A 21228-nucleotide genomic window follows, 5' to 3' on the forward strand; every position below is an offset into this window, starting at 1 on the left:
ATCAACCCTGAAAACTGTGTTCTTGCTCCTGGGGATGTTGCCTAACACCAGGAGTACAGAAACAGCATACTGAAGAGAACTAAATCAGAGAACAGACAAAAATCCACAATACGTGAAGCTTTTGAAAAAATACCCAATTAAGGATGCAAAGATCATTTAACATACTCATTTGGTAAGTATTCAAGATAACATCAACACTGATGATTTTTTTCCTCACTTCTCCTGTTGCTATGTGCGCGTAAAGATTTCTTACTAAACCGATTTGAAAGTGAAAAATGTTCTTTATGTGCCACTTTTAAAAAATCATTAACCTGTTCTCCCCCTCTAATTCAAAATGTATACTTTTTAAAAAATAATTTTTTATTTATTTCTGAAGATTGTTGAACTTAGAGACCTTCACAAACAAGGAATAGTTGTGCTTTTGAATGGCGTATTTATAAGGAAGACCTGTTAGAATAGTTAAAGCTATAACACTTCACATTTTCTAAAAATTGTTAATCTTTTCACTTTGACAAAATAAGAAGTTTTCAATTTTCTAATATATACATAACCATTTTTCAGTTCTATCTATCTAGATATTGTTAGATGATTCAGGAGGGCTGCTTTACTTAGCAGCCTTGACCACCAAACTTTACCCAGTCTGAAAATCATGAGTAGTGTCCCAATCAGGACAGAAGAGTTTACCAGTCTACTATAGTATTAAGGAAAAAAAAAAAGAAAAAAGAAAAAAACCCTTTTGTTTCACAACTTTTAGTATAAAATGTTTCCTATAGATATTTTGGAAAATGAGCAACTCTGATTCATATCAGCCTCACTGAGAAATAGAGGGATATCTGTTTCACTCAGCAATTTTATTGCACAAAATGATCAGCTGTAAAGCAGTGGTTTTGTTTTCATATTTGTTACTGACATTTTGAAAACTGTTGTTTCAGTGAATTTCTTACTGTTTCTCTACAGAAAAACTTCCCAATTTAGATGCTAGCAGTATGCATATTTCACCTGCTAGTTTAAATTTATACAGCCCTGTTTTGTCATAAAGTAACTGCAAGTGCTATAAAACAGTTTTGCGTCTTTAAGGTACGTGCAGTCATGAGTACAATTGGTTAATGAAAAGATGCTAGTATCAAATTTAGCTCAATATCTTTTCATATTTGTAAATGATCCCTCAGAAGTTGTGAGATTCATCTCACAATCATCACAACATAATAATTCTCCTCTAAAAATGACTTGAAAATTATAGTGTGGGAATTCTATGTTAATCATCTTCCAATGATTCAGATCAAACTTGCCAATTACAAGAGTGATTTTTTTTTTCTCCTGTGATTGTTAGCCAAGTCTGAAATCTCCAAATTGAATATTTGAATTGAATCCTATTTTCATTCCAAAAGTCAGGAGCTGCTACCTGTGAAAATACAGAGTAGATCACAATAGAGACATACTACTATATGGAATACTTATGAAACACGTAATGATTTATGACAATGCCAGATAAAGACTAAAATCTCTACCACAAATTTGTATTTGAAATTCAGAAATCTCTATAAATTTTCAGTGATTGGTATTTAGATAACTAGAAACTGGACTATGACAGTATTAACAAAAAGTAGAATAATCTTTACACTGAATTTTGTAGTTGTTAATACAGTTCAGGTCATTTTTCTACATGGTTTTAATATACTGTAATGTATAGTATACTTTCTAATATAGTTTACCCTTTTTTGAAGTCTTCATGAAATGATAAGACTACTCTGTTATCACCTTGTTAAACAATTTTACTCACCTACTTCAGAATAATGTTTTTTTTAATTATTATTTTATATAATCTAGAATAGGTTTTTCTTACTTCAGTCTGCAAAATATTTGCCAACATTTCCATTTAATCCATGTATTGCAATAACAAAAAAAACTCAGTATGCTCCACAATTAATCAATCTTTCAGATTTTATTCAAACAAGATCTGGATTTCCCTTCATTATGGACCAATTTCAGGGCTATAACATTACCTATTAACTATTTTCTAAGGAATCATATTAGCCACATATGCCAAAATGCACCTTTGGAATCATTCACAATTTCGCTCTAAGTTTTCCACAGCACAAATGATAATATTACGGGGTACTTCCTAGAATAATAATAATAATCTCACTAAACGTATTCTTACAGTGGGCAGATTTGATCTGCAGAGAATAATAGGCATAGAATTACCAAAACAGGGATATTTATTTTAAGCTCCATGAACTGAGCTATTAAATGATGCAGTTGTTTAGTGTTAGCTGAAATTATTAAAAAAGACCTTCATCCTTACCCTTATTCTTATGTCCTTTGCATAGTCTTTTGGTTGCCAGATTTAACTATATTAGCTTTGAACCAGCTTTACTCACCAGATTAATTTATTTCAATTTATCCTTAAGGTAACATTTAAAGCATCTCTTTTAAGTTAAGAAACATTTTACATTAAGTTTTAATGAGACATGTGACATATTTAATTTTCTCACTCTGTCATATTGCCAGTTTTCAAGTCCCGTTTATGTTATTTAACAAAGAAGTGAAAAGCGGCAAACTTCAAAAAGAAAAAATTTTATGAGTTCAAGAAATATAAAGCAAGAGCAAAGTAAAATACAAGCATAACAAGTAGCACAAGGTGAGGAAAGAAACTATTTTGCTTCCTGAGAAGCAGCAAAAGGTAGAAATGAAAAGCACCAATGTGCACTGCATTTTTAGATTATACCAGTTTACATTGAGTCATTATCCAAAGGAGATAAAAATCATTATTCTTATTTCTATAAGGAAAGCTTAGAACTGTTCCTTTCTGACCAATATTTTTATTGTTAATAATTAATATTTTAAGGTGCTAATATACAAATTAGAATTTTTAATATTTTATACACATCCCTGTTGAAGTAATCTCTATCGAAGAATCAGAATGTGATTTTTCTCAGTCTTCTACAAACATCACAATCACAACACATCGTCTGCAAGATTCTCAGGTTCCACAGACTGTGGAAATACACCAAATATATTACTTAATCCCTTTACTTGCATCTTTTGCACATCACTGTGGCTTATTCTAAATGGAAAAATCACAGTCTGGACAAGGTAGATGGCCTTGTTGCTGACATCAACTAATTATCAGCTGAAAAAGGCAGTTTCCTTTTTTACAATGTATCGCATGAACCATCATACTCCTTTCTTAAGCCAAAGTCTTTAGCTGATATTCAGAGAGCTAGAACAAGAAACTTTTTGCTTCATTGGACTGTTACAGCTTCTACTCTAGAAAATACAGAAGCTACCACAAACCTGAGACTAATTGAATTTCATACACTGAAGGCTTTTTCCATGAGCCAATATGCATGGTTTCTTCTACTATTAATGTAATAAACACAGTCCCTATGTTAGATGCAGACAGAAGGTAAAGAATTGGCACCAGGATTACAATGCCCTTACTTTCTGTTATCTTGGCTAAACACCTACAGAAGATGACTGCATATTGATAGGAAAAATTGAATGAAGAAACAATTGTGAAATGCTAAATTTATATGAGGAATACATGAACTGCGTATGTGACTAAAATGGATACAAACAAATACAGTAAAAAACAAACAAACAAATGAAGCCTATGCCTGTTGTTTCAGGTTCAAATTCATTAAAGAAATGGGCTAAATTAAGAATCAATTAATGATAACAATAAAAGAAGTAACTGAGAACTGATTTTAGGTAACAATTTTTGTTGACAGCTTATATCTGTCTTCTTAAAGTACCCTAGGTATTAGCCAAAAACAAACAAACAAACAAACAAAAATATTTTAAAAATCAATTACTAGTTTTTATATATCTCAGAGAGCACAGTTAGCACAAATGTATCTTACTGGACAGTTTGCACTGTATGTAAAAAAAAACATTGTTTTTATTTTATTTTATTTTATTTTATTTTATTTTATTTTATTTTATTTTATTTTATTTTATTTTTGAAACAAATATGCAACACAACTGAAAATGATGCTTAGTTCCTTCTTCTTACTTCTGAAGCCCCATAAAAACACATCTAGGACAATTCTTCTTGTTTCCATCTTTAATTACTATAAAATGTAGATTAGCAAGAGCAGAGAAGATCTTCTATGTTTAATGTGTCTGAAATTTCTCCTCATGAATATTCTACAGTATATGTGCCTCCCAGAGATGAATACTTGGGGAAAAAATAAATATACCATAGAGAAGTGAATAATAGCATGTACCCCAAAAGTGGTAAATGTCAGCTTAGATGGGAGGTGTATATAGCAGAATTAAGAAGTAAATTGACATTTTATTACTGAAAGAATATTTTAATAATTTTAAAAAATTACTTCCATGGTAACATAACATTATGGTGAACTTGATCCTGAGGAGAGGTGTAGAGGGGTGAGACCGTGGTTATATTTTCAATTTTTCTTTTGGCCTCAAGAAGTTACTGATGAAATTGAACTGGTGCTACATTTAATACAGTATTTCAAACAAAAAGAAACAAAGGTGTCTTGGAACAGTCCTTACTGATTTCCTTTCATAACCCCAAGAGGTCAATGAAGCTGGTCCTTTAAGAGATGCCTGGTCCAGGAGAGATGTACTGATATTTTGTAACATTACAAGAATACTCAAGGTATTGCATCTGCGAGAGGAGACATTGAATATGCGCAAATCCTTAAATGTAACAAATTTTTATTTGACTATCAGATTTAAGTTAGTTCTTTCATTGAGTTATAAAAGAAATTATTCTAGAGAATAACGCTCTTAAGAAAAATCATGACTATACACCTATTACTAAGTAAATGCACTATTTAAAACACTACACACAACTACATTACAATTACAAAAGTAAATTTAACTTAATTTAGTCATGTTTGTATTAAGACTAGGCAGGTATTCGTAACTGAAATTTAAATCAAAAACTGCCCTATGAAAGCAGCATCAGACTGAAAGATGCCAAATACAGATCTGGATATAATTTTGGCAACATAAATACAGAATATCTTATCCTATCTTATCTTGTCTTATGTTATCAACAACATCTACAGTCCAGTGAACTGTATTTGTCAGCTACAGATATTGGATATTACACTGTTAAAAAAACCCCATATACTACATAATAATTACTTTTCCTGATTATTTGCTGTTTCAGTAATTTGTTGCATGTATCACTATTTCCAACTGTGGTAACTGATGAATAGGCCAGGTTAAGATTTCCATATGACATTTGCTGGTATTTGTAAAACTTTAGTAGTACTCTTTACCTAATCTTCTATATCCTAATCTCCTGTAAAACATATTACTTATGTAATGGGATTTTTAAATTATTATTATTTTTACTAATTGCTTTAGTGTAATTGTTATTTATATCAAAAACTTCAGTTATTTTTGTTTTATTTATATTGTCATAGAGAGATTATTCATTCTCTTCTCTTTTCCAGGATTATACCATTTCATGAAGGTTCAGTTCTTGCCCTATACATTAGGGCAAGTTCGTTTTTTTTTTCTCTTTGCAGTATAAATAATTCTACAGCCTTCCTAGAAGACTTCATAATTCTCTTTCATGGTACACAGTCTTACATGGTACTTGAAATAGTACTCCTTGCTCTGTTGGTGACTAAATTTTCTATAGTGTGTCATTATTCCTTCCTAGCAAATACATTATTCAAATCTGCACCATTATTCTTAAATGATAAACTTAGTCTAACCTTGTGCAGCTCTTTCCAACAACACACTGATCGATGGTCCTTTAGTCTTCATATTTATGTAATTTGGCTTTTACTTTCAAATGTGCTACTTCTGACACATGGAGAATGGTCTGCCACATAACCTGACCTAACTAAAGAGATAATTAAGCAATCAGTTTCTTTGTTTTCTAGCTGCTTTATTTATGAGCAGGGCTTGCTGTTCCTTCTGAATGACCTAAGACATTTTGTTCATAGCTAAGGTATTTCTAAATCCTCTGAGAAATCCTTTGTGGAGCATCTTCCGTTGCATCACTGTATGAAAATGTAGGAACACTCCTGAACATTAGTTCTTACAAGCAAAATATATTTTTAAAGAATAAAAAGATTGGTCAGTTCTGAAAGATTTTGCAAGTAAAAAAAACTCTATCAGCTTACAAATGTCTTTTACCTCTCCTGACTCTGTCCTCTCATGTGCGTATTTATATGCTATTTGTTTGTATCAATTTTAGTCACATTTGCAGTTCATGTATTTGTCCTATAAATTTATCATTTCACAATTGAAATAATAAATTCATTATAAGCTTACCTAAATTTTTGGCCAAATCATCCTTTCTGTTTTTCATCTACTTTCCTGAAAGGACATTTCTTTAAATTCCTGCTCTTTACATCATAAAAACTATTAGGATTTCTCTCATTTATTCTGTTTACTTCACCTCTTACACAATTTAAGTAGTCATTTTCCTCGCTATCAAAATTTGAAATATGTATTTGAAATATATAGATCATTTTTGTCACTTAATACTAAACAAGACAATTTATAATCATGATAATTTCCTAAGTAGTAATAGTTGCTAACTGTTATATTATAAAATAATATTTTGTACTTCCTAAATGTGCCATTTATGATGGAACTGTAAAATGTGAAATTTTAATTTGTATGTATTTACATCAAATGCCTTACCTCAGAAAACAATATGCAAAAGTTCTTAAAAGATGAAGTACTTACAATAAAAGGAAGAAATCTTAATTTCTACTTCATGTCTCCACATGTCTAATATAATTTATTCCTCTAATCACTGTAACATATACCAGTAATTACAAAATCTATTATAACTTTTTAGAAAGAACAAGGAACACAAGAGAGTTTCTAAACTAAGTGGGAGGAAAGAGTTTTCTTCTTTCCCTGGCTATTTTTTGGATGAAGAATGCATAAAATATTCCGTGTGATCTTCTCTACTCTGTCATGTCCCCATTTTGCAACTATAGTTTTATCCTATAATATTTCAAACCAAAAAGTCCAAACTCTATTTCCAGTTTTGTTGTCTTATTAAGTGTCATTTGCTTGAGAATTTTTGAGAAAGGACAACCATGCTTCAGGAAAGTATTAGCAGTGAAGTATCCCAAACTTTACATCAAGTGGAAATGTATTACATTCATGTCTTCCCACCAGTGCTTTGAGATACATAGGCAGTCATGTTCCAAAAAATGCAGGATTGAAATAATAAAACAAGAAGTAGAGGCAGTATCTACCTCTTTGTCCAAATAAAAGTGACACAAGAAAAATTAATTCAGTGTGAGTCTGTACTGCTTATGAAGAAGTAATGCTAAATACAGATAGCACAATTGTACTGAAGTTATTGATGCATGAAAGAAAACATGAAAGACATCGAGCCAAAGTGAAGGCGAAAAAACAGCTACAGCTAGGAAAGTTAAAAGAACACATTGACAGAGTGGCACTCTGACTAAAATATTGTCAAAATAGAGAGCAATTTTTTTTCCCCTAAGTGGCCCAGTCCTCCTTTAACATTCTCTGTAAAATAGATATGAAAAGTTTCAGGAAACAGAAATAATTGAGTTTGAGGAAGTATCAGGAAAATGAATGATGTTTTGGAAAATGTTGGTTGTTTACTTCTGAGAACAAATGTTGCTCTGTTCACTAGGGGCCTCATATACATTGACTGTACAACTATAAAACAGAAAGTACTGGAGGGTTTGATAAAACCTGCCATTACAGTCATTTTGGTTAAGCTTATTTTTAATTATCTTCAAAGAGGAAAATGCTCACAAATATAAGGCAATGCTTCCAGCAGGAAGGCATTTTAAAAGGGTAAACATCAACTTTTAACTTCCTGGAACTTTTTCCCTCATGGGTATTTTGTTGCAAGCCACCGATTTTCTCTCGGTATTACCCCTGGCTCTTCCTTGCTATCTGTTTATACAAGATATTTAAAAGGTCATCTGCATTTGATTTAAAGAAAAAAGAGACGAAAAAGCCCCTAAAGCATTAGCCTTTGAATTGATGTAGAAACTATTCACTTTTTATTCATTTATTGTTTCAAACAATGTGTAGGTCAAACATTTCTAAACTTTTTTTCTATGATGTTTTTAAATCCTTGATTGAATGAATGCAATTTGATGAACTGGACTCTAGTTTTATTGAGCTATGTCTTTGAATATAGATCATTCCAGTCTTTCCTTTTTGGAATATCTTTCTTTGACAGCTGGATACCATTTTAAAATTGAAAGAGAAATTGAAGTTAAAGGAACTGGAGAGCTCAGATCAAATTATTTCCCTGTTTCTTATACTATTTTGAAGCGTTATGCTATTTTTGAATGCAATGCATAATCTCATACAACCTCCGAGTTTGGACTCAACCCAAGAGAGCTTTAACTCTTATCTAAGATGACAGCAAAATGCATCTTATTGGTGATTTTATATCCACTGGAAGGATGTCCATAACTTTCCCCTTTGTAATTCTTCCTGACAATTTATCAACAGTATTGTACTTTGTGTTTAATCAGAGCTGAATTGTCTTTTTTAGAAATTAGATTCACAATGACAAATAACTGATATTAGGAGTATTAGGAAAAAAAAAAACAAATCAAACGTTGAAACAGTTTTCTTAGAGACTGAGACAGGCATTAGCAGGAAGCATACATCAGTGATTGGGGTCATACTGACCTCTCAGCCTTATTATCACTCACCATCAAACTAACACCAGAATCAATCCTTTACTCAATGGATTATTCATTCTATAACTGCTATCTCTTCATCTGAAGGACAAATTCCGCAATTGGAAAAGGAAGTCTGTCTTACATGTACCTTACTGTGTGCTGATCAAAACCATACACAATCACAAAAGAAATCTCTGACAGTTTGTATCACAGTTTGAGTTGTCAGGTTCTGATTCTTTATTATTATTATTGCAGTTCAACAACACAATCTTTGAAGGTCCCTTCCAACTCAACTAAACTCTTTTTTTCTCTGCCCTCCCCACCCCTTCTCCCCTCTCCTTCTCTCAGTTCTCCTCTGCTCTGCTCTCTTTTCCTCTCCTCCCCCCTCCTCTCCATGAAAACATTCACACATAGGTTGCTCTGAAAGTAACACCTCCTCTTTATTTCCATGGAAAGAAAAATAGATACAAAGTGCAAAATAACATTCTTCCATAAAGCAAATTCTCAGTTACAAAACACTATTTTTCAACACAATTACCACCACAAGTTACGCATTTTCACCAGCACTAAACAAAAACCTGCATGGCACATTTGTGCAAATCTGCACTTAGTAGAATAGAGTTACTGTCACTGCTGCCATTGCTGAAAAACAACACCCACTGCCTCACTGTGCTCATATCCACTGTTTGGTCTCCATAAATGTTCATTAAACATTGAAGAATGTCAATGGGTGCCATTTATTCTGCACTAAGAAATTCAGTGATGTTCCTTTGCTTCATAGGGTCTTCTGTGTCAGATGCCAATCTGTCAGACTGCCCCTGTGCTTCCTTCTGTCACACAGCAACATAATGTAACAGAGTATTGGTGGGAAGGCTCAACCTCTATTGCCATAGTATCAACATTTCTCTGATGTCACTGACCAATATAATGAAATAGGAGGCATTATTTTAAGAGCAGCCTTCATACTTTCCTGGCTTGCATTTACCATTGAATCATAGAATCATAGAATCATAGAATCACCAAGGTTGGAAAAGACCTAAAAGATCACCCAGTCCAACCGTTCACCTATTCCCAATAGCTCCTACTAAACCATGTCCCTCAACACAACATCCAGTCTTTCCTTGAACACCCCCAGGGTCGGTGATTCCACCACCTCCCTGGGCAGTCCATTCCAGTGCCTGACCACCCTATTTGTACTCTGTAGCATGGAAAAACCATATGATTCTATGATTCTATAGCTAGCTAGCTGATTCTAGCTGCCAGCTGATGCACAGAAAAGCAATATGCAGATACTGCTCTCCACTTATATATACATTCATTTCTGAGAAGATTTGAAATACATTTATGGATGAAGAAAGCATATGAAACTGCATATGAAACCAGTCAGAATGACGTACAAACTCATGGAGAAACCCATCCTTCCTGCTCAACAGTTATGAAAGTGTTGTTTGTCCGGTACTCATAACAGATTAAGTTTATCTTGCTTATAAGCATACTATGTGATTCTATAATACTGAGATCTCTTGGAGAGGAAATACAAAATAACTTTTTCGAGACATATGAGCTAAATACACTACTGCATGGGGTATGGGTGCCAGACACACTCCAGGGGCCTGTGGGGCTGTGGTGTGAGGGGAGGCTGAGGATGCCCCATGCCAGACACAGCTGACTTCAGCAGCTCCATTGTAGGGCGTGACACCTCAGGAAGAGTCTAGGTAAGAGAGCAAAACTAGTACGTTTTGCCTGTGATCTTCCAGTCTTCAACTTGACCCACAAAATTTTTCATCTAATCTCCTCCCCCTGTCCTGTTGAGAGCAATGACAGAGCAACTGAGTGGGCTCCTGGTAAATGACCAAGGTCAACCCAGCAGAGTTATCCTTTGTACCAAAATTTACTTCCTATGAATTCAGAAGCAGTAAAAACCTTTGACATAGGACAGCATATAGGAGGTACAGTTCAGTGTGCTGCCTCAGAAGTTAAACATACTACTAGCGGTGAAAGACATTGCCATGGGAAGTTTTTAAATGCTTGCTAAGAGTCACTTTGGAGAGAAAGAACTAGAAAGTTCATTTGGTTTTCAACTAATTAATAACTCTGTTCAGCAGAATTTAATATCTCAAGCTCCCTCTGCTTTGTACATCCTGGAAGAAATGGCAATTTTAATATTATTTTCCTTAAGGGATCAATAAAACAAAAAATTCTTAAAGTAATGATGATAACCAGGCAAATACTCCAGCTGTCCCCCAAAATACCATTTCAGGTTTTTAGGAACAATTACATTTCCTTGCTTTCGCTTTCAATTAAACATCATTAACAGCATCAAATCTGATAATAGTTAGGGCCCATAGAGGCCAAAGGGAAACAAAAACAGACTTCTGAAATTACAAACTACATATAAAACTGTAACCATCTAAATGAAAAATATCCTGTACCAAGAATAGTATTTTCAAGCTATTATCTATATGTACCTGAGACATAGATGCATATAAGAAATTTAGTGTCTTATAGTATTTTTTTCATGTATTTTACCTTACTTCAATACTTTTGGAATGCTGTAGGTACACTACTCCTATGAAGAAAAGTTGAGAAAACTGGGCTTGTTGAGCTTAGAAAAGGGAAGACTCCAGGGAGACCTCATTATGGCCAATATTTGAAAGGAGTGTATAAACAGGAGGGAGAATGGCTGCTTACAAGGGTGGATAATGATAGGACTGGAGAGAATGGTTTAAAACTGAGAAAGGGGAGGTTTAGTTTATTTTAGGAGGAATTTTTTCAAAGACTGGTGGCGCACTGGAACAGGTTGCCCAGAGAGGTTGTGGATGCCCCATCCCTGGAGACATTCAAGGCCAGACTGGATGTGGCTCTGGGCAGCCTGATCTAGTAGTTGGTGACCCTTCACATAGCAGGCGGATTGGAACTAGATGATCGTTGTAGTCCTTTTCAACCCAGGCCACTCTATGATCCTGTGATCTATGTGCACATGATGCGAGCCTAGAATTGACAACTGTCACAGGCTTCATTGCCAATGAAGATTTGATGCAGATACAGACCATGGTGCTTCCCCTCTTTTAACCATATCAAATGGTAAAGAAGGTGTAGACAACAGTTTAGAGAACAGTTTATCCCTAGCAGCACCCACACAGGCACTGTCATTCTTTGAGCGATTTTCTTCCCTTTTCTTAGTACATACAGTAATAAAAATACAGAATACCTGCCTTTCAGTTCTCTCAGACTAGAGAGTCTCTGATAAACTAGTGCTTGAATGAACAATTAGTTAGCCTACCTTTACATTTGAGTAAGACTTTGTGTTTTCATTTTTCTATTCTTGTATATATATCTTCCCCTACTCTTACTCTCTTTCCTTCAGACCCAAGTTCTATCTCCTCTAATACATCACTTGTCAGTCTGTGTAGAAACCCGAACCTGTACCCCCCAAAGCAAGCTTTCATATTCCTGCCATAACTTGGTACATTAAATAATCTTCACAGCCTACGTGTTTAGTCTTGCTGAGAAGCAAGCTTTCTCAATGTTGATGTCCCTCAAGGGTCAGTTCCACCACAATGCACTATCTTCCATGAAATCAGGTTCTGTAAGTACAACCTGCTTTCTGCATCCAGTAGAGTCACAGTCCAAGTCCCACATCAAGACTTACAAAGAATAAACTGTCTTATTTTACTCTGGCAGTACAATTCCAAATATACATGATCACAATTCATTTATTCATTGAGCAGAATATCTTTCCTCCTTTCTGTTCTTTATTAATCTCTGTCACAAGAATCTGCTCTAGCTGAAAATTTATCCTTTTAAGAACTTTGGTGCCATAAAGTTGATTCCCTACACTTGAAGGGAAAGGCATTTTCAGCTCAATCAGATCTTCACACCAAATATTATGCATATTCAATTCAAAATAATACTTTTCAGTCTCTGTGGCAATGAAAGTCATTTAAAAATTCATCCAGGAATCAAAAATACAACTGCTTTTTGAAAGATTTGGAGTCTTCATCTTTCCACTACAACAGCAACACTTCAGTGAGATTTTATATTTTAACCTGTCTTGATGATGAACCCTTTCAGTCATGTTTCACTTCATACTGTTCAACATCTGATAAATTATCTTTTAAGACACTAAAAAACACTGCAGTGTATCTAAGAACTTAAATGTCTCAAAGAGCTGAAATATTCATTCTGGTTGATCCTCTATACACTAAAACTACCATGATGAAAATTGCTGGAAAATAATGTTATCTATCTCATGAAGCACAGGTGGAAATATCTGCTGGACTGAAACAGAAGGGTAGATCAAAATAAATAGTAAAAAAAAAAAAAAAACTTAAATGTGGATTAATTTATTTGTGAATAATGGTGGATTAAGACATTGTTATTACACAGTGGTGTTTCATTAAGAGAACAACTGTGAGCATTTAAAGGCAAAATGTTAAATAATTTTCTCTAGTTAAACAAACTAAAAACATATGGGAACAAATTTAAAAATGAGTAATTCCTTGTAACAGCACCACTTAGAAAAAATAATATATGGGCCTTGAAACTATATACTAACAAAAAGAAATAAGAACTGTGAATAAGCTTTCAATATATTAAGAAAGAATAATACAGCATACGTAGACTTCCTGCACAGAAAAAAAAAATAATAATAGAAAGGTGGTATTAATCATAACTCCAAATCCAAATCCCAGTAAAATGGCTTTTCTGATATGAGGCTTAAGGTTTATTTTGAACGTTCCCATGTTGCTTCTCTGGAATTTTAAAAGTGTCCTTTCTCAGAATTGTTGTCTTCTAGTATAGATCAGTAAATTGTGAAATAAATATATGGTCTCCTTTCCCACACTGATCTTTTATGGCTTCTACCTTTAGTATAACCTATCATTGTAACTACTATTTAAGGTTCATACATAAAATTTACATAATATTATTCAATAGTTTTGATTTTTCCCCGAGATGCTATGTACTATATGAAGACTATCAGTATTTGTTTTACACTTCAAAATTTGCTAGCAAGGAGTGCTGCAGGGGTGACCTCTGTGAGGAGTGACGACTGCCCCCATTTCAAATAGGAACTACTTCCAGTGAACTCATATAACTTATATAACAATTAAGAAAATATAAAAATGCTTCTCAGCAGCTGTGCAAAACAAGAGTGAGAAACAGCCCTGCGGGCACCCAGGTCAGCATAAGAGAGCAAGAGATGCAGAACAGCAGCTCTCTGCAGCCCAGGGCAGGCCCATGGAGGAGCAAGCTGTTCCCTCACAGCCCACAGGCTGTGTGGAGCAGATCTCCCTGTGCAGCCAAGGAAGAGCCTATGGGGCAACAGTGGATGAGGCCTGAAGGAGGCACAGCCCATGGATATCCTTGCAGGAGCATCCCTGGCCAGAGCTGCAGCCCAATGGGAGCTGTGGGGAGCAGTACGCGAAGTTTTTTGTTTGATTTTAGTTTTTACTGCCCCAGTCTGTTAATAATTGGCAATAAATTAAATTAAATTACTCTTCCTTAAGTTTGGTCTGCAACAGCAGTAATTGATGTACCTGTCTTTACCTTGACACAAGAGCTTTTTCACCATATTTTCTTCCTTTCTGATGAGGAGGGGGAATGAGAGAAAGTCTTGGTCTACATAGGGCAGCCAGCTAATATTAAACTATCACACCATCTTCATTTCCTGAAAAAATAAATACTGACCTGAAGCAAGCAGTGAATGTTCTGAACAGTTCTGCTGACTTTCCTGTTTAGACTATGCTACTGTTTCACAGGCAAGGAGGAGTTAAAGGACTCTTCCACAGTTACTGGATTAGGCATCCCATTCATTCAGAGAACCCCATTTCCATAACATTACTCTGGGTAAGCCTTTTCATGCTGACTTAACAAGTAAATAAATGAATACACAAATTCTATTCTGAATTTTAGCCAGTGGTTTCAAGAGTAATGAGATATTCAACAGTTTTCAATCTCCCTTGACAGATATATTGATACAGTATGAGAAATTTAAAATATATATATAGCATTTATGAGCTCAGAAAGCAAGCAGATGAAAATTCACAAATCCAGATGAATCTGGTAATCTCACTTTGCAATTCATGCTAATCCTTTCACTGATGCATTTGCCATCTAACTGCTATTCTCAATTTTTTTAAAAATGGTAGTTTATTTTAAAATATTTAGTACTTATTTTTGACTAAGACCTGTTAATGATAAACATTCTCTTCTAGGGACCTTCTAGTCACTGGTCACAAATAATTTATTTCTAAATTGTGCTCCCATAATTTCCAAACACCATCATATTGCAAAATAATAAATAGAAAGGTGGCATTTTATGCAACCCATCTATCCAAATCACTTCGGGTTTGGAGAATATCAGATAAAAAGAAACCCAGAAATGTATTGACTATACAACCTAATTTATGCAACAGAGTGCACCCTCAGCAAGTTCACAGTTGACAAAATACAATGAGTGATTGATAAACCAGACGGATCTGCTACCATTCAGAAGGATTTTAACAGTCTGCGAAAAAACAGCATCCTGGCTTGCATGAAGAAATGTGTTGCCAGTAAGTTGTCTGAAGTAATCCTTCCCATCTATTCACCACCAGTGAGACACATCTGGAGTGTCAGGTTTAGTTCTCTAGTAGATGAGAAATGAAGCTGCTGAAGAGAGCCCAGTGAAGGGCCACTTTGATGATTAACAGCCTGGAGCATCTTTTACGTGAGGAGTGGCTCAGAGAATTTAGACTGTTCACCCTGGAGAGGTGGAGGCTAAGCAGGGACCTTTTTTTACCTGATGAGAGGAAGTGAGGATGAAGAGACAGACATTTTTCATTGGTGCCCAGTGTTCAGAAAAGAGGCAATGAACACAAACTGAAATACAGGAAATTCTCTTTACAAGTAAAAAAAGCTTTTTTACCTTGTGTGTGGTAACACACTTGAAGTGGTTGTCTAGAGGGATTGTGTAGTCTCTATCTTTACAGATATTTAAAAGCTGAGTGGACACAACCCAGAGCAAAGCCTTGCTTTGAGTAGGAGAGTTGGACTAGATGACCTCCAAAGCTCTATTACAATCTTGGCTATTCTGTGTTTCTGCCGTGTTCAACAAGGCAACATTTCTCTGCAGTATTTTACAAGTGAAATACCATGTTGATATCAAAATCTGGATTACAGATAAAGAAAATTCTGTTTTTATCATCTGCCAATGTTGCTAACTGGTAACCATGACTTCTACTAACTTCCATTTTCAAGCAAATCGCCATTCTGAATTAATTCATTACTTTCTTGTACCTGTTGGAATATTATTTGGCATTACATCTTACTTATTTTTTGATAAATTACATGGCAAAACAAGCTGTACAAGAATTTCATCAGACTTCTGCTGTACTTCAATTCTTAGCCACCTCATTCCTTTCACATATTTTTAATGGACATTACTAAGTGCAATTTATCACAAGGAGAACTAAAGACAGATATATATTTTTAAAATAGGTTGCATTCTTCAAGCATATGCACAGAAAACAGATGTGTTATTTTGTACGAAAGATGAAGTATTCAGATAAATATTTGAAAAATGGTTTTATAATTAATTGCAAAATATTAATAAAGAAGAGAAACTGAGTGGACTTCTGATAGGAGTGATATGCTAAGGAATACCAGCTAGTAAAATACGTCTTCATTTGGTTCATTGAAATATTTCTGAATATAGCTATATTACTTTTAGCAAGTCTGACAGTACAATCAATGGTAATATATATATTACCTAGAAATCTGCTTCTTAAGCATGAGTGTAAAACATAGAAAATAGAGCTCTGTAGAAACATGAGTGTCCTGGTTTCAGCTGAGTTGAAATTGGTGATGAAACCAGGACAGTGAGGAAAATTGACAATAATGCAGAAATATTAGTGAGAAACCTACCTTGCCTACATACTGATAGTCAGATCCTGTGTATTCCTCTAAAAGGAAAAACTGGTTCCACATCCAGCCTCGCTTCTGGCGGTGAAGTGCTTTTCCGTCACTCCCTGATGCGCGTCCCACAGAGCCTTTAGGTCTGAGATCAGGAGTCCTTCTGAACAGCATTTCTGTGCGGCAGGGATGCAGCAGCCACATCCAGAGCAGTAGAAGTAACAGAACTTGCTGTATTGTCATAATTATACACCTTTGATATTGTTTGAGCTGGTCAGCAATGGGGAGTCTACAGCTTTGTTTTTCCTGATTTGCTTTCTATGTTTCTAATTCCTGATGTAGCCAAGTCATTTACAGCAGCTCATCTCTGGACTGCACATAGTAACCAGATCCTGAAAGCAGAGGAGAAACAATGTAAGTTGGAATATATTTACTCACTAGTGTCCAATATCCCATGCTACCCTGCAGATGAAAAAAAAAACAACTGTGCCATGGAAAACTGGTTAGGAAGCTAATGGCTGTCTTGCAAGAGGGGAACATTGCAAACACACTTCTTCCTGAGAAAGAACAAGTGTGTATTCAAATGATAAATTTCCCCATTAAAACCTCACAATTTAAATACCTTTAAGAATATTTTTTTTAATAGACTGGAGTATTATTACTATTGGAACATACACTTTAAATACTGCAGCCTTTACTTCAGATGTTTTCCACCTGATTTGATTTACAAGAATTCTGGTGTTTTATTAATCTTGCTATCAAGAGGATGGAAAAGCTAACAAAAAGTAGTTTCAAAAATGAGGAAAAGGTAAAACTCCAGTTCTCCAGGGTGTTTTAAATTGCAAAAGAGAACATCATATGCATCAGAAATAATACAACATGACAAGAAGCAAGCTTTTAAGTATTACAAGTTCTTGAGGTGATCTTAAAATACATAGAGAGGTGCAAATTTCCCCTTAAAATGTAGAAAATATTTCAAAAAATAAGGCCTGTTCTGGAAGTCTCCTGAATAATTTTAATTTTGCAAAATAGTGAAATCTTATCCAGGGAAGTGTTATAGCAGAGGAAAGACAATCTCCTAAATCATCTTTGCTTTGTCTCCACTTTTTCTTCTTTGTTGTGCTTAAGGTTTTCCTTCTTCTAACAGTGCCATGATATATCATTTTAGCAAGACAAGTTTCATCAGCTTCTCTTCACTTCAATACTGGCATTTAAAGAATAGTACTTATTGCTAGTGAGATCATTTGATGATTACCTCCTTCAGGACCTCATAAAAATTATGGCTTGGCTTTTTAATAGGATATATTTTCTGCAAATTTTAATAAGCTTTTAATCATATTTTTTTTTTAACACATCCACAGAAAATCAAACTTATGGACTGGATTTATGGTACCCTGTATACTCCTCCAATTTTGGCAGCAAAAGTCAACTGGTAAAAACCCTGGGTTTTTTTTAATCCTCTTTTCTGATTTTTGATAGATTAGTAATATTGCACAGCCGTCCCATGTATTCTCTCATTTTAATAGCACTATACTCTAGCCAGTTATCACCTTAAATATTTTATTTTTCAAATTGAAACAGTGTAAAAATTACAGACATTTTTTTGGTGTTTGGTTTTCATACTAATGTGGTATGCAATGTATTTCCAGTAAGTGATGATTTTATTAAAGCAAACATTACAGCAACATGTGAAAAGCTTATAAAAGGTAATGGTTTCTAATAGATAAAAGAATGTGTGCTTGTGTAGTGAACTAATGACTGAACAAATTCAGTTAAGGAAGCATCTTTTATCTTAAGAGTTATGCTATCTGTGGAGAACATTTTCACCTCTCCTCCAAGAAGACTCTGTAACTTGTCACAGCCACCATTTTCAAGCACTTCAGCCCCAAGGTTGTCCCCAGTAACTATCAAGCAATCATTTTTGTCTAAATAAACAACAGATTATGTATCCTATCATTTACCTCTTCTCATAATACTTTGAAAAATTTTACTTTATTTTTGAATTTGAACATTATTCAAAACAAGGAGTCTAAAGTATGCCACTAATAACACGTCAAATTGCATCATAATCACAGAATCATAAAATCATGGAATGATTTGGGTTAGAAGGAACCTTTAAAACCATCTAGTTCCAAACCCCTGCTATAGGCAAGGACACCTCCCACCAGACCAGGTTGCTCAAAACCCCATCCAGCCTGGCATCCACAACCTCTCTGGGCAAGTTGTTCCAGTGTCTCACCACCCTCAAAGTAAATAATTTATTTCTGATATCTGGTCTAAATCTTCCCTCTTCCAGTTTAAAGCCATTAGCACATGCAAACTGAATTTGTGGTCCTTCACCTTGGAAATTATTTATCGCAACTCATATTTACATTCTTTTGAAATAAAGGTATAATGAGCAAGAAACCATGATTTATTCTCAGAAACTTATAAACACTTTTTTCTCAAAGACCACAAGAATTTCAAACTTGAAATGAGCTTTTCAGGATGTTATTAGTTTCTGTAAAAATAGGAAAGCTATTTTGTGGTTTTTTGTGGTTTTATTTTTGTTTGTTTTTTTCTTCATTTGGTTTGGTTTGGTTTGTTTGTTCATTTGTTTTTTTTTGAAAAGGAGATATAGAAGTTCCCTTTTGAGATGTTTTTTCTTTTTTTCTTTTCTTTTTTTTTCTTTTTTCCTCTTCTTATTGCCATCCCTATATATAATCCACTATTCACACATTATTATTTGATGTAGAAGTGTTGTTAAATTCCTCTTGGGAAATAATGCTTCAATATTAGGGGCTGTTATTGAATTTCTTTCTTGTTAAATTAGGTCAGCAGAATGAAAGCTCAGATGAAATTTGTTAAAGTTTCAGAAGTAGCTAATGTACACGGACTTGGCAAGCATGGCTGCTTAATGGATGTATGTATCAGTAAGGCTTTTTCCTTCCTTTGAGACTCTTGATGGAGTTCAGCATCCTGCCCTAAGTGTTTGACAGTCACCTACACTAAAGCAATAAGTTATCTTTAAAAATAACATAACAAACAATAACCCTTGTATTTTTCAAAGAGCAATGAATAGGCAAAAAGTCATCAAATAAAAAGCACTGGAAAAATAAAGAAATTGTTAAAGCAAATTAAATACAGGAAACCTTTTAATATGCAAGTACAGAAAACAGACAGAAGTCCCAAATCTGTAATACATTACCTGTTTGATTTATGTGATATATCACCAGAACTAAAGCAGTCAATACAAGAAGATAAATGTACCATCTTTTTTGAAATTCCCTGCAAATTTCTTTTCTAAAATGCCTAAGTTTTGGTGAAATTTCTAAATTAAAAGAGTGTCTGAGAACACAGCAGTATGTTTTTCTGGCTTCAACTAATCTTTTACAGTAGTGCAATAGTTTTAAATAGCATTAAATTATTTTAAATCAAATTATTTAACCAGTCTTTCTCCTCACATCTCTTTCTTCTTCCAAAGGATGACTTCTCCATTTCTCCCACAATAGAAATTAAACAAAGAAAAATAAAAAGACTGCAAAATCTAAGTCTTTTAAAAAATACCAAGTATATACAAAAATTTTATATGTCTGTGCAACGTGCCACTAAATTATATTAAACATATATGGAGAAAAACGATGCTCTACCTTGCTCTTGTTTATACAGGTTTTTGTTTGGAGTTTGTTTTTAATTATTATTGTTATTATTATTTTAAGAATCTTCAGTGTGAAAGAGATGGATCAATCACTGGCAAAGCAATTAATCATTTCACGTTTAGCTTTCAGCTAACAATTTAGAAATAGTCAGTTGTTACTTTCCACACATTAATCACAATGTATTCAGTTCTAATTTTCTCAAAATTTGAAAAACACTATGTTTTCTTTACTCGGCCATGAAAACCATCTAATGATGCAAAAAACATATTTCATTTCACTTGAACTCATGAGATTTAATAGACACATAAAATGGGACATTAATACCTTCAGTCGATGTATTAATATAAATATTCTGAAACATTTCAAGAACTGGCCTGAAGATATTTCTGCACTGCCCTTTCTGTTTTCTCCTTTTCTGTTTCTATTGGGAGCCACAATCTAGTCAGCATCTCTAATCTTGTGTTTTAGACTTTTTTTTTTTTTTTTTTTTTTTGTCATTTTATAAAAGGAAAACACTTTTGAAACTGAAGATGCATTGCAACAAATTAGGTTAAACTACACTGGAATTTTATGAGAACAATTTTTAATTTTATTACCGTGAAACAAGGTAGAACATACTGTGGTTTTGTTTTTTCTTCTTCTGCAGAGGTGACATCAATAGAGCTGTTCCTATATATATTCACAGTGAGAAACATTTCATATTTTCCTCTTTATTTCTTGCGATCTCTATTCTCATTCCAGGCACCACTACAAAGCTACCAGCAAAAGCTACAAAAGACCTTTAAAATATGAAGAAAGACCTTTTAATGAAAGACCGTTAAAATATGAAGAAAAAGCCCCATTTCTTGGTCAGCTTTGGAAGAGCATACTTTCGTTCTAACGATTTTTCCCATGTCTTTATTAAAATGGGGAGGAAAGTTCTATGTTGTAGAAGCAATTACTTGAAAAACATACCTTTGCAAGAGACTTTTAAAAATACAACAAAGTATTTATCTCTGTAGGTAACTTACAAGTATAATTTATTCCTCAAGGGAAGAAGAAGATATTTTATGAAG

General features: G+C 34.1%; 1 protein-coding gene across 4 annotated transcripts in view; it reads right to left on the bottom strand.

Annotated features, from left to right (window-relative positions):
* Nucleotides 1-21228, bottom strand: part of CDH10 (cadherin 10) — a 93703-nt gene that overhangs the window by 38728 nt on the left and 33747 nt on the right. For 3 of the 4 annotated variants that reach the window (XM_048939739.1, XM_048939740.1, XM_048939742.1), the window contains one exon: nucleotides 16548-16927. In XM_048939739.1, coding sequence (XP_048795696.1) covers nucleotides 16548-16778 — 231 coding nt within the window. In that variant the 5' untranslated portion in view covers nucleotides 16779-16927. Of the gene's footprint in view, nucleotides 1-16547; nucleotides 16928-20769; nucleotides 20791-21228 lie in introns of those variants that run through there. The other variant, XM_048939741.1, reaches the window with a different exon arrangement.

This window comes from Lagopus muta, chromosome 3, assembly GCF_023343835.1.
Source record: "Lagopus muta isolate bLagMut1 chromosome 3, bLagMut1 primary, whole genome shotgun sequence".
NCBI classification, from domain to species: domain Eukaryota; kingdom Metazoa; phylum Chordata; class Aves; order Galliformes; family Phasianidae; genus Lagopus; species Lagopus muta.